This window comes from Lepidochelys olivacea, assembly GCF_965140295.1.
Source record: "Lepidochelys olivacea isolate rLepOli2 genome assembly, chromosome: 3".
Taxonomy (NCBI): Eukaryota; Metazoa; Chordata; order Testudines; family Cheloniidae; genus Lepidochelys; species Lepidochelys olivacea.
In genome coordinates, this window is record NC_140413.1 from 158,260,274 (window position 1) to 158,272,549 (window position 12,276).

Sequence of the window (12,276 nt, forward strand, 5' to 3'; positions counted from 1 at the left end):
TAAAAGTTTGTCTTTAAGAATGTTATCACAATTAAGATACAGAATCTTGGCCTCTGTGCCGTGCCTGGTAGAGTCCTGTTCCCTCCTACTGATATTAGTTATTTATAGCACAGCAGCAGCCAGAGACCTACTCATAGCAGGGCTCCAGTGTGACTTGTGCTGTACACAGTGTAGGAGACAGACCATGTCTTGACTAGCAAGGCCACTAAAATCCCAATTCAGCAAAGCACTTAGGCATATGCTGAAATCCCACTGATTTTGCTGGGTCTTAAAGCACATAAGCATGTGCTTTACTGGATCAAGACCAAAAAACAAAACAAAAAAACCACTTATTTAAAAATATTAAAATGTTGGGTCACAGAACTGATTTACCTTGCAAGTGCATAGGTAAAAGGTCTCACATACTAGGCACTGTGCTGCAGCTTCCAGCTTGGAAAAAGCTCAGGTTATCCATTCTCCTTTCCCTTTTCAAGTTTTCTGCACCACACTAATATCATGAGCAAACTTTAACTTTTGTGCCACACATGTGCACATCAGAGAACTTCATACTACATAAGAATAAGCCAAGGTCACTTTAAAAGTTGTACACATAAGTTTATATATAAACTTTTGCACAGTTAAACCCGCTCTACAGTAGACACACAATATACTCCACCACCACACCTCCAGGATAATATTGTCAGTGCAACTAACAGAGTCTGGTATAAGTTGCCTTTTAATTATATTCAAAAGAAAGATTTTAGGCAGACGTGCTCATTCAAGGCTAGCTCCTCAGCTGATATAACCAGTACAGCACTATCAGCCTCAGTGGAGTTATGTCAATTTACACCAGATGAGTTACCCCTTTGTTCCTTCATTTACAATTTCAGATTGCCTAAAATAAGTTCGTTCTCACATAAATAGGCCACAAACATGTGTAGCCCACAGGATTTTCTTCATTGTATATAAAAATTTTATACCCACTCCACACTATGTTATCTGAGGAAAAAAATTCATCTAGTTAAAAATATTAGATGTGATCCCATTCAAATCTGACCCAAAATTTAGAGATTTTATTAAAAGACCAAAAACACTTACACAAACTTAAAACCAAACAAATATGCTCATTATTTTTAGATTCCCATGGAAACACCTTTTAGTAACAATTAGCTACTCTGCTGTAGCATTTGTAACCAACACATAGCAGTAGTGAGAAAAATGACAGCGACACAGACAACAAAAAGCAGAACTGAGTTGTTTATCCAAGCTGAGGTACATAAAATCCCTATAAACACCCAAATTAAAATGTTTTTTTAAACAATTTGAATGAATCTTTATTAATATATCAATATTAAATGAGCATCCTTTTAAATATCAAAGTAGGTTAGATTTAACAAGTCTATTGGAAAAACAATTTTAAAAATAAATTATCCAGTGCCTCTTCTAAAGAGAATATCTGCAGACATTAATTTTTACTCCTGTGGATCATATCACATTCATTCACACAAGCCTTTCACAATGGTATATTTTGCACATTGATTAACTGTCGAAGAAAAATAAGAGCTTGTTTATGCACTTGACACTCAAGTTAGATCAAAGGAGTTCTATTTCTTAGAAATGGACTTTTGGAAGAAAAAGAACACACTGAAAAATGGAATGATTAACACATCTAACAAAAACCTTGAGTCAGACACGTGATGTTAGCTGGCAACAAGCGCTGTAGTTTTTATGGGGTCATGTTAGCCTTGTAATTATTTTCAGTTTCAATCATGCCGTATTTACAACAACAGACTGCAGATCAAAAAAAAAAAAAAAAAAAAAGTCGCATCCACATTTTGATACAAACTGTAGCAATGTATTTCCAAAATAGTCACTCTTACATTAAATATTTATATAGTTTTTTTTTAAGCTTGTCATAAAAAGTATTTAAACAATACAAAAAAAATAGATAGGTCAAGCCTAGGTCAGTGTAAGAATCTCTTTATAAAGGAGAGGTAACGGTTCTCCCTAAAGTGATTACATTACACATAGGAATCAGACCAAGAATACACACAGGAAGCTACAGGTCAATAAGTTTAATTGAAGTTCTGTCATATTTCCAACCTTTTTGGTCATCTGAGGTTTGTAATGGTGAACAAAGAAGATGTTTCCTAACACTTTAACTGCCAGAAAAAGATAGGAAAATGTAACTCTCATGTCCAGAGTGGCTTAGGGGTTTATGAGTTTGTACACAGCCTCTGAGCTTTTAGCTCAGCCAGTAGAGGCTCATGCTTTTAGATCTGACCCAAGGACATCTTATACAAAGCAAGACTTCATTTGCCACATCCCATTAGGGTACTAATGAGCAACTTTTTTAGACAAAGGGCCAGATTTGGATTTCAGTGAGGCTTCCAGAATTGGGCCCAAAGTGTTGGAAACATCCCTATGGGAATAGCAGTCTCCCTTTCTAACACTCACAGCCAATTACATTAGTTTACTCTCCTGCATGTACGCTGACCATCTCACTTGTCCAATTATGATTCTGTGACTTACTTCTAATTAGTGTTAGCACTTTTCACTTTCAAAGTGCTGTGCAAAGTATTGGAATACAATTAACCCTCTTTGCAACTTCAGGTCAAAGCGTAAACACAGGTCCTAGGCTCCCCCTACATGCACCTGTAAGGTTCTTCATCTCTAGGTCAGCCTGTACTGCATACAGACTCTCTCTGTTTACACCAGGTGATATTTAGATCAAGTGCATTCAGGTACTGCTCAGGTACCAATGCCAAAGCTGGGTTTTCAAGGAGCCAAGTGAGTTAGGTACCCAACTCCTCTTGAAATTCACAGGAAGTTGGGTACCTAACTCCCTTGAAAAAGCCCTGGAAGTTAGCTACTAGATTTTACTAAGTATCTCATGATAGTTTTTAAAAGTTTTCTTAAAAATATATGGCACTAAGTGTAAAACTATACAACCTCCTCATTTAAAATGCCATACTTCACGGCAAGGCTTTAAAAAAAAAATCTTCCAACTTATCTTTCTTCTTCATCTTTAAATATACAACTGGTGAGATGCCAGGGTGTCCATAAAAGGTCGCACCAGGTTGTCTGTTGAGAAGTAGAATACCAAGCCAAAGGTAATGGAGATGGGAAGAGCAGGCAAGGCTTTCTTGAACACAGCCAGCAATAAAAGAGTCAGACACAAACCCTACCATAGAAGGGAACAAAGACAAAGGAAGACATTACACATAATAATAGACCCAGAAATGCTTTCATTGTAGGCACCAGATCACATGAATAATATGCCATGCCCTGCAAAGGAAAGGGAAGTCTGCCTGGGCGAGAGGGGATAGGGTGTCGTCCCCCACTTCACACACAGTGGCAGCCTATTTTCTAACCCACAGTCTGAGCGGACATGGGATTCCCTTGGCAATCTCGATCACAAGCTCTCTCAGCCAGGATAAGCGAGAGGTAACAAGCGTCCTTGTTAATCTACAACCAACATAGAAAGGGTTAATTTATTTACATATTTCAAATCTTTGCTCGATACAGTTATGTAGCATTTACTGATCAGTTACAGATAAGTTTCCAAGTTATAGTCAGCTACAAACAACAAGCTTCATTTTCCATACAGGGATTAGCACACAGTAGATCTGTTTTTAACACCTTTCCAGCTGCCAAGGTCTATGGAAAAGAACTAAAACCAAAAAAAACCCTGGTTCCTCTCAGATGAGTTCTCTCCTTATTCTGGGGTAAACACTACTGGTAGCTGTAAAGCAGGCCAAGGTCTCAGTTTTAATTGGAGCATCTTCATCAGAGCCAAAAGTTGTAGTTTTGGGAGGTTTTTGAGAGAGAGGGAAGGAGAGAAAAAAAAAAGATATCTAAGTACTTCAAAACTATAATACACACATACACCACCAGCATCGCTAAGTGAAGAAAGCTCCAAACCTGCCCACCCACATGGCAGGCTCTTTGGGGGAAGTTCACTCCTATGCAAGGACAATTTCACCTCACTATATAGAGATGGGTGGGGTGAAATTTCCACTGCTTTCCTCAAGTTTGAAACTTCACTTCAGTAACAAGAAGTCGAGCTTAGGGGAAGATTTGTTTTAAATGAAAATTAGTGGAGTGAAGACAGGTAAAGCCCTACTGCAGGGGTCGGCAACCGGCAGCACGCAAGCTGACTTTTACTGGCACGCTGCTGCTAGCTGGGGTCCCGGCCGCCGGCCCCACTCAGCCCGCTGCCAGCCTAGGTGAACGGAACCCCCAGCCAGCAGCAGGCTGAGCAGGGCCGGCGGCTGGGACCCCAGCTGGCAGGAACCAGCAGACAAAATCCCAGACCGGTACCGGGCTGAGCCACTCAGGTCCGGGGTCTGGCCCTACTCAGCCCTTCTGCTGGCCTGGGGTACTGGCTGGCAGCCAGCCCGGGGTACCGGCAGCCAGCCCAGGGCTCTGCTCCTGGCCTGGGCCCAGTGCTCTGCAGCCCTCATCAAAAATTACACTACAATTAGCTTAAAAACTTGAAAACTTTGTTTGTATATTACAGTAATCGTTAAAAAAGTATGTTAATAAATACATAGGTTTGATGAAACAAAGTAGTTGTACTTATGTGCCTGTGCTTCATTTGTGTTTCCGATGATTTACCTTCTAAAAAAAAAATCTCGCATGTCTTGCACGCCCAGAAAGGGCATCTCGCACCCCCAGGGGGTGCGTGCACCCCAGGTTAAGAACCACTGCACTAAACTGATAAGATCTGCATTTTAATTTAAATTTTAAATGAAGCTTCTTAAACATTTTAAAAACCTTGTTTACTTTACATACAACAATAGTTTAGTTATATAATATAGACTCAGAGAGAGACCTTCTAAAAACGTTAAAATGTATTACTGGCACGCGAAACCTTAAATTAGAGTGAATCAATGAAGACTCGGCACACCGCTTCTGAAAGGTTGCTGACCCCTGCACTACTGCAAGCCTCAGCAACCCATGCCTCAGGCTGTCACACAAAATCAACTCCTTGCTGTAGAAACACAGCCCAGAATCCAAGCTTTCATTTTGTACTACTTCTTAGCCTATGCGTAACATGCCTCAGGTGGCACGTGACCGGGATACATCGCCGAATTTGATCGGCTGGTTGGATCATTAGATCTCCAGCTTAAGCGGGGTACGGACAAGGAGTGAGAGAAAAATATGATTTTAACCATTGTGGTTGTGAAGAAAGTGAAAAGAGAGTAATTGATTCACTGTTTTCTTCCTGACCCACAGGCAGTCTGAAACAATAGCTATGAGGTGGTTTGAACTATCCCATCCATCCCCATGTGGCATTCACTCTGAAACCAAGATAAATTTAAATGTTACCATTGTTAGTTACTTCACTACTGATCTTTTTGGCAGAAACATCCAGCTAATGCTATTATCATTACTGTGCTTTTACAGTCTCCAATCAACTCAACATCCTCCCAGGTACCAAAGCACCGAGACTTAACACTCTCAAATGGGTGTACCCTCTTATGCTCCTTTGAGAATTCTACCCCAAAGAGTCCTTCCCCCACCCCCACCAGTCCAGCTGCCAAAACCTCCAGCCTCCCCCAATGATTTCTGTAATGTAGTTCTGTCGCACTGCCAAAAAGTGTGTTAAAAAACTGAGATAAGAGACTGCCACACTGGGATTCCTATACCAATACCAAAGGGCTACAGAAACCAGGGAAACCTTTATTGCAGAATTTAGATCTAGATTGCTTGGGAGTACTTGGGGGCTTCAGCTTGGCTACTTAAAATACTAAAATACTTCTTTATCTAAGGCAACTGGAAGTTTAAGGCCCACTACTACAGCCACATGAATCCCCATATCCCTTCCACTTCTGTATGGATAGCACAGGCTCTCTACAGTCTTTGGACAAACATACATCAGGGCTGGCACCAGGCCCCACCCCCTCCTCAATGGGTGGGGTTTCTTTCTGCAGGTCTGTACAAGAATGGCTTAGCACTACAACACCACAGACCATTCTGGAGCTGGAAAGTCAGAGAAACAGGACCTTGAAGCAAGCAGATGGAACCAGAACACATTAGAAGTACATTTTAGGGAAAACAGTGCAGTGCAGATAGTCTCATGGGCAGACTCTGGAGAGCACTTGCTGTAGGGAACAGACCAGCCCAGAGGATGGCTAATAGGACTCCCCCTCCCCCATCTGTGAGGTTTTGAAAGCTGTGTTTGAAGCTAGGCTCACATACTCCACTTACATTAGATACACTAGGATTAGTTGCGTCTTTTGCCCACTAAACTTCCATTGCCCAGCATGCACCTTTCATTAGAATGTTGACAGCTTCAAAATCACCACCCTACAGACTCAGCAGTGCCAATATTAGAGCATGTAGCAGTGCTCTTCAACACACACGGAGATCTGATTTGCAAGGTGCTGAGCTCCTGGCAGGGCTGGGTTCTAGGACAGCTACAATATGGTAATTTCTTCACAATGAAGAGGACTGTTTCAGAGGAGTTAGCCTCTGGCATTTCTGTTGCTTCCCAGCAAACACTGGAACAGAACGCACCTCTGTCTGATAGCCTGAAACTGATGAGGGCTCTTTATCTTGACAAAGCTCATCAACCTGTCAGGGGTTACTAATACAAAAGAAGCACAAACCTCTTCTACCCTCATGAAGCAGCTCCTGTTGTCCAGAGGCAGATTTTTTGAGCCATTCAAGCCCAGAGATCTCAGTACTCACTCTTAAATGTGACAAAAGTGCCACTGAAACAAGAACACCAGCAGTTCAATTCTAACTCCTTTTCCCAGACCCTTGTTCCTCTGCCCCATGGTCTCCACCTGGCAGCTGATGTGGATCTTAAGGCTTGTCTACACTACCATTTATAATCCACACCCCTGAGCGATGTAAATTACACCAACCTAAGTAGACAGCGCTATGTTGGCAGAAGAACTTTGGCCGCCAACACAGCTACCACCTCTCACAAAGGTGAAGTAATTAAGTCAACGGGAGAGGTCTCTCCCATAGTCTTAGAGAATCCTCACCAGACACGCTAGAGAGGCACAACTGTGCCGCTGTAGCGCTTTAGTTAGACTAGCCCTTATTTGTTCTTTAAGGACTTTTTTGCCCAAAGGCACAGTCCAGAGTGGATCACATTCTTGTCCCAGAGATATCAGAGTGCCCGTCTATGCTGATCACCTTTACATACAGTACGATGGGTAGAGTTGTGTGTGGGTTTCTCCCTGTATTACACAGCAGTAGTTTAATATTTAACACTGACCAGTTACTGATACATCCATCAATGGTACAATGCCATGAAGTACATATAAAAAAAAAAGGAGAGAGAGAGAGAACTTTTACAGTTTTACTTACTATAAGGATGGCTACAAAGCAGGCCAGTGTTGTATTCCAGTCTCCGCTAGCAGTGGCAGCTGCTTTCCCTACAAGCACACTGTAAAATATGAAGTCTCCAAGGCCTAGCTTGACACCCCCTGTTAAAAGTGAAAAATTTTCACATCAGTGCTCCTGTTTCTTTCTGTTTTTCTTGCTTTACGCCCATCCCTTCTCCCTCCTCCAGTGCAACTGGTCAAAGTTTCTACTCTTGACTAACAACTCAGACCACCATGCTGACAACATTAAAGCGTTCCGTGGCACAGTTATTTGCATCCTCCCTGTACAGACAGCCTACTTTTTCACTTCACAGAAGCCAATGGACTTTCCTCTATAGAGGCACAAAACTCCAGGACATTTCCTCTGTCAAAATTACCTTCAGCTGGTTGGAAGATTTCAACTGGAAAGAATTTCCTCTCTTCTCCCACCCTCTGCAAACCTAATCTCCAACCAGCTACAGCGTTACTCTTGTTTGGCCTGTTGGATCCCACACAACATGACACTTTCTCAAGCTCAGTGGGCACCATTAAATCGGAAACATTTGCATGGTAAGGACTGCTCTACATATAGATTTTGTACCAGTTTAACTATACTGGTTTAGACACAGATATAGTTAAAATGGGTCCAACTCCCTAGCACAGGCAGTTATACTAGGATAAAAAAGTGCTTAAATCAGCATATCTTATGATTACCAGACTTTAAACGCCCTTACACCAATTATAACTAAGGGTATGTCTATGCTACGAAATTAGGTCGAATTTACAGAAGTGGATTTTTAGAAACCGATTTTATACAGTCAATTGCGTGTCCCCCCACTAAGCGCATTAAGTCAACGGAGTGCGTCCACAGTACTGAGGCTAGCATCGGCTTTCGGAGTGTTGCACTGTGGGTAGCTATCCCACAGTTTCCGCTGCCCATTGGAATTCTGGGTTAAGCTCCCAATGCCTGATGGGGCAAAAACATTGTCGCGGGTGATTTTGGGTACGTCATCAGTCGCCCCTCCCTCCGTGAGAGCAATGGTAGACAATCGTTTCATGCCTTTTTTCCACGCAGGCGCCATACTGCTTTCAGCAGACAGTGCAGTAGGACTGCTAACCATTGTCATCGAACCACCGCTTCCACTGCCACTCTGCTTTCCTGCTCGTCTCGATAGTGAATTTCTCTATGTTGCGTTTCATGGGTTCCCGCTTCCGCTGCGACTCTGCTCTCCTGGTGGTCTCACAGGACCACTTCCACTGAAACTCTGCTCGGCTGCTCTTGTCTCGCCATAACACGGCAAGCATGCAGTCCACTTAGCTGTTGTGTCCTGGGAGCAGACGGTGCAGTAGGTCTGCAAACCATCGTCATTGAATGACCACTTCTGCTGCCACTCTGCTCTCCTGCTCACACCATACCACAGCAAGCATGGAGCCCACTCAGATCACTGTGGCAGTTATGAGCATTGTAAACACCTTGTGCATGATCATGCAGCATATGCAGAACCAGAACTTACAAAAGCAGGTGAGGAGGCAATGGCAGCACGGTGAGACCACCGATGAGGACATGGACACAGACTTCTCTCAAAGCATAGGCTCCAGCAATTTGGCCATCCTGGTGGCAACGAGGCAGGCTCATGCCATGGAACATCAATTCTGGGCCCGGGAAATAAGCACAGCCTGGTGGGACCGCATAGTGTTGTGGGTCTGGGATGATTCCCAGTGGCTGTGAAACTTTCGCATGTGTAAGGGCACTTTCATGGAATTTTGTGACTTGCTTTCCCCAGCCCTGAAGCGCAAGAATACCAAGATGAGAGCAGCCCTCACAGTCCACAAGCGAGTGGCGATAGCCCTCTAGAAGCTTGCAATGCCGGACAGCTACCGGTCAGTCGGGAATCAATTTGGAGTGGACAAATCTACCGTGGGGGTTGCTGTGATCCAAGTACCCACTGCAAATCACTGAGCTGCTGCTATTAAGGGTAGTGACTCTGGGAAATGTGCAGGTTATAGTGGATATCTTTGCTGCAATGGGATTCCCTAAGTGTGGTGGGGCCATAGACTGAACCCATATCCCTATCTTGGGACCGGGCCACCAAGGCAGCCAGTACATAAACCAAAAGGGGTACTTATCAATGGTGCTGCAAGCACTGGTGGATCACAAGGGACGTTTCACCAACATCAACATGGGATGGCCAGGAAAGGCACATGATCCTTGCATCTTCAGGAGCTCTGGTCTGTTTCAAAAGCTGCAGGAAGGGACTTTATTCCCAGACCAGAAAATAACCGCTGGGGATGTTGAAATGCCTATAGTTATCCCTAAGGACCCAGCCTACCCTTTAATGTCATGGCTCATGAAGCCATACATAGGCAGCCTAGACAGTAGTCAGGATCTGTTCAACTATAGGCTGAGCAAGGGCAGAATGGTGGTAGAATGTGCATTTGGACGTTTAAAAGCACGCTGGCACAATTTACTGACTTGCTCAGACCTCAGTGAAACCAATATTCCCATTGTTATTACTGCTTGCTGTGTGCTCCACAATATCTGAGAGAGTAAGGGAGAGACGTTTATGGCGGGGTGGGAAGTTGAGGCAAATAGCCTGGCCCCTGATTACACACAGCCAGACACCAAGGCTGTTAGAGCACAGTGGGGCATGCTGTGCATCAGAGAAGCTTTGAAAACCAGTTTCATAGCTGACCAGACTACGATGTGACAGTTCTGTTTGTTTCTCCTTGATGAAAACCCACCCCCTTGGTTCATTCTACTTCCCTGTAAGCCAACCGCCCTTCCCTCCCTCCTTCAATCACAGCTTGCAGAGGCAATGAAGTCATTGTTGTTTCAAATTCATGCAGTCTTTATTAATTCGGCACACAAATAGGGAGATAACTGCCACGGTAGCCTGGGAGGGGTGGGGGAGGAGAGAAGGATAAGGCCACACTGCACTTCAAAACTTATTGAATGCCAGCCTTCTGTTGCTTGGGCAGTCCTCTAGGGTGAAGTGGTTGCGTGCCTGGAGGGGGCCGGCCCCCCTGCGTTCTGGGCATTTAGGTGAGGAGGCTATGGAACTTGGGGAGGAGGGCAGTTGATTACACAGGGGCTGCAGTGGTGGTCTGTGCCTTTCCTGCACCTCAACCATACACCAGGGCATATCAGTTTGATCCTCCAGTAGCTTCAGCATTGTATCCTGCCTCCTTTCATCATGCTGCCACCACCTTTCCTCTTGATCCCGCCACCTCTCCTGTTGCTCCTGCTACGTGTCCTCTCGCACGTCCCTCCTGTCCTCGAGTTCATTTTGTGATTTTCTGGACTCTGCCATTGTCTGAAAGAGCCCAGCAGAATGCATGGAGGCAGTTTGGGTGGACTGCATGAGCTCAGAGAACATTTCATAGTGAGTGTGTTTTTTTCACTTTCTTATCTGCCCTAACCTCTGGGACAGAGATGCCAGTCGCAGCGTTGAAACATTTGCAGCTGTGGGAGGAAAAAAAGGGAGATTTCTTTTTTTCTTCAATTTTAAAGAGGAGGGGCTGATGTTTTCAGGTTAACATGCAGCACAAACCCAACTAACCTCCCCCCCCCCCCCCCCACACACACACACCCCCAATTTGCTGGGATGATCACTTCACCTGTCCCCCCACCATGTGGCTAACAGCAAGGATGATTTATTTTCAGCCACAGGCAAACAGCCCAGCAGGAACAGCCACCTCTGAATAAAATTCCTCTTTTTCAACCAGGTGACCATGAATGATATCACTCTGAGGATAACAGAGATTAAGAACGGATGTTGCTTGAATGCCAGCAAACACCGGGACCACACGCTGCCATGCTTTCTTATGCAATGATTCCAGACTATGTGCTACTGGCCTGCCATGGTAAAGTGTCCTACCATGGAGGACGCAATAAGGCTGCCCTCCCCAGAAACCTTTTGCAAAGGCTTTGGGAGTACCTCCAGGACAGCTTCACTGAGATGTCCCTGGAGGATTTCCACCCCATCCCCACACACGTTAACAGACTTTTCCAGTAGCTGTACTGGCCACGAATGCATCCCAAGTTTTCAGGTCAAATTAATCATTAAACACGCTTGCTTTTAAACAGTGTATTATATTTACAAAGGTACACTCACCAGAGCTACCTTCTCCGCCTTCAAGGTCGGGAGCCTGGGTTGGGAGGGTATTGGATCCATGGTGATAAACAGTTCCTGGCTGTTGGGGAGAACGGTTTCTCCGCTTGCCTGGTGTGCGCTATCTTCCTCATCCCCAAAATCCTCATCCCTGTTGCATGAGACTCCCCCCTTGTAGGAGTCCACGTACAGGGGTGGGGCAGTGGTAGGGACACCCCCTAGAATTGCATGCAGCTCATCACAGAAGTGGCATGTCTGGGGCTCTGACCCTGAGCGAGCGTTTGCCTCTTGGGTTCTTTGGTAGGCTTGCCTAAGCTCCTTAAGTTTCATGCGGCACTGCTGCGGGTCCCTATGATAGCCTCTGTCCTTCATGCCCTTGGAGATTTTTTCAAATATTTTGGCATTTTGACTTTTGGAACAGAGTTCTGATAGCACGGATTTGTCTCCCCATACAGCGATCAGATCCAGTACCTCCTGTTTGGTACATGCTGGAGCAATTTTGCAGTTCTGGGACTCCATGGTCACCTTTGCTGAGGAGATCTGCATAGTCACCTGTGCTGATCAGCTTGCCACACTGGCCAAACAGGAAATGAAATTCAAAAGTTCGCGAGGCTTTTCCTGTCTACCTGGCCAGTGCATCCAAGTTCAGAGTGCTGTCCAGAGTGGTCACAATGCAGCACCGTGGCGTGGCACAGCTCCCGGAGGTCAATACCACCGAATTGTGTCCACACTAACCCAAATTCGACCCTGCGATGTCAATTTCAGCGCTAATCCCCTGGTCGGGGAGGAGTACAGAAATCGATTTTAAGAGCCCATTAAGTCGACAAAAATGGCTGTGTTAGGTGAACGGGTGCAGGGTT

The 12,276-nt window shown here is 44.7% G+C and overlaps 1 protein-coding gene across 3 annotated transcripts in view; it reads right to left on the minus strand.

Annotated features, from left to right (window-relative positions):
• Positions 1 to 1,823: 1,823 nt before the first annotated feature.
• The window catches only part of PSEN2 (presenilin 2), a 32,129-nt gene continuing 21,676 nt past the window's right edge, over positions 1,824 to 12,276 (minus strand). Inside the window, exons 10-11 of one of the 3 annotated variants that reach the window (XM_084625286.1) lie at positions 7,309 to 7,427; positions 1,824 to 3,163 (exon numbers count right to left, since the gene is read on the minus strand). In XM_084625286.1, coding sequence (XP_084481412.1) covers positions 3,008 to 3,163; positions 7,309 to 7,427 — 275 coding nt within the window. In that variant the 3' untranslated portion in view covers positions 1,824 to 3,007. Of the gene's footprint in view, positions 3,164 to 7,308; positions 7,428 to 10,124; positions 10,768 to 12,276 lie in introns of those variants that run through there. The other 2 variants (XM_084625287.1, XM_084625288.1) reach the window with 2 other exon arrangements.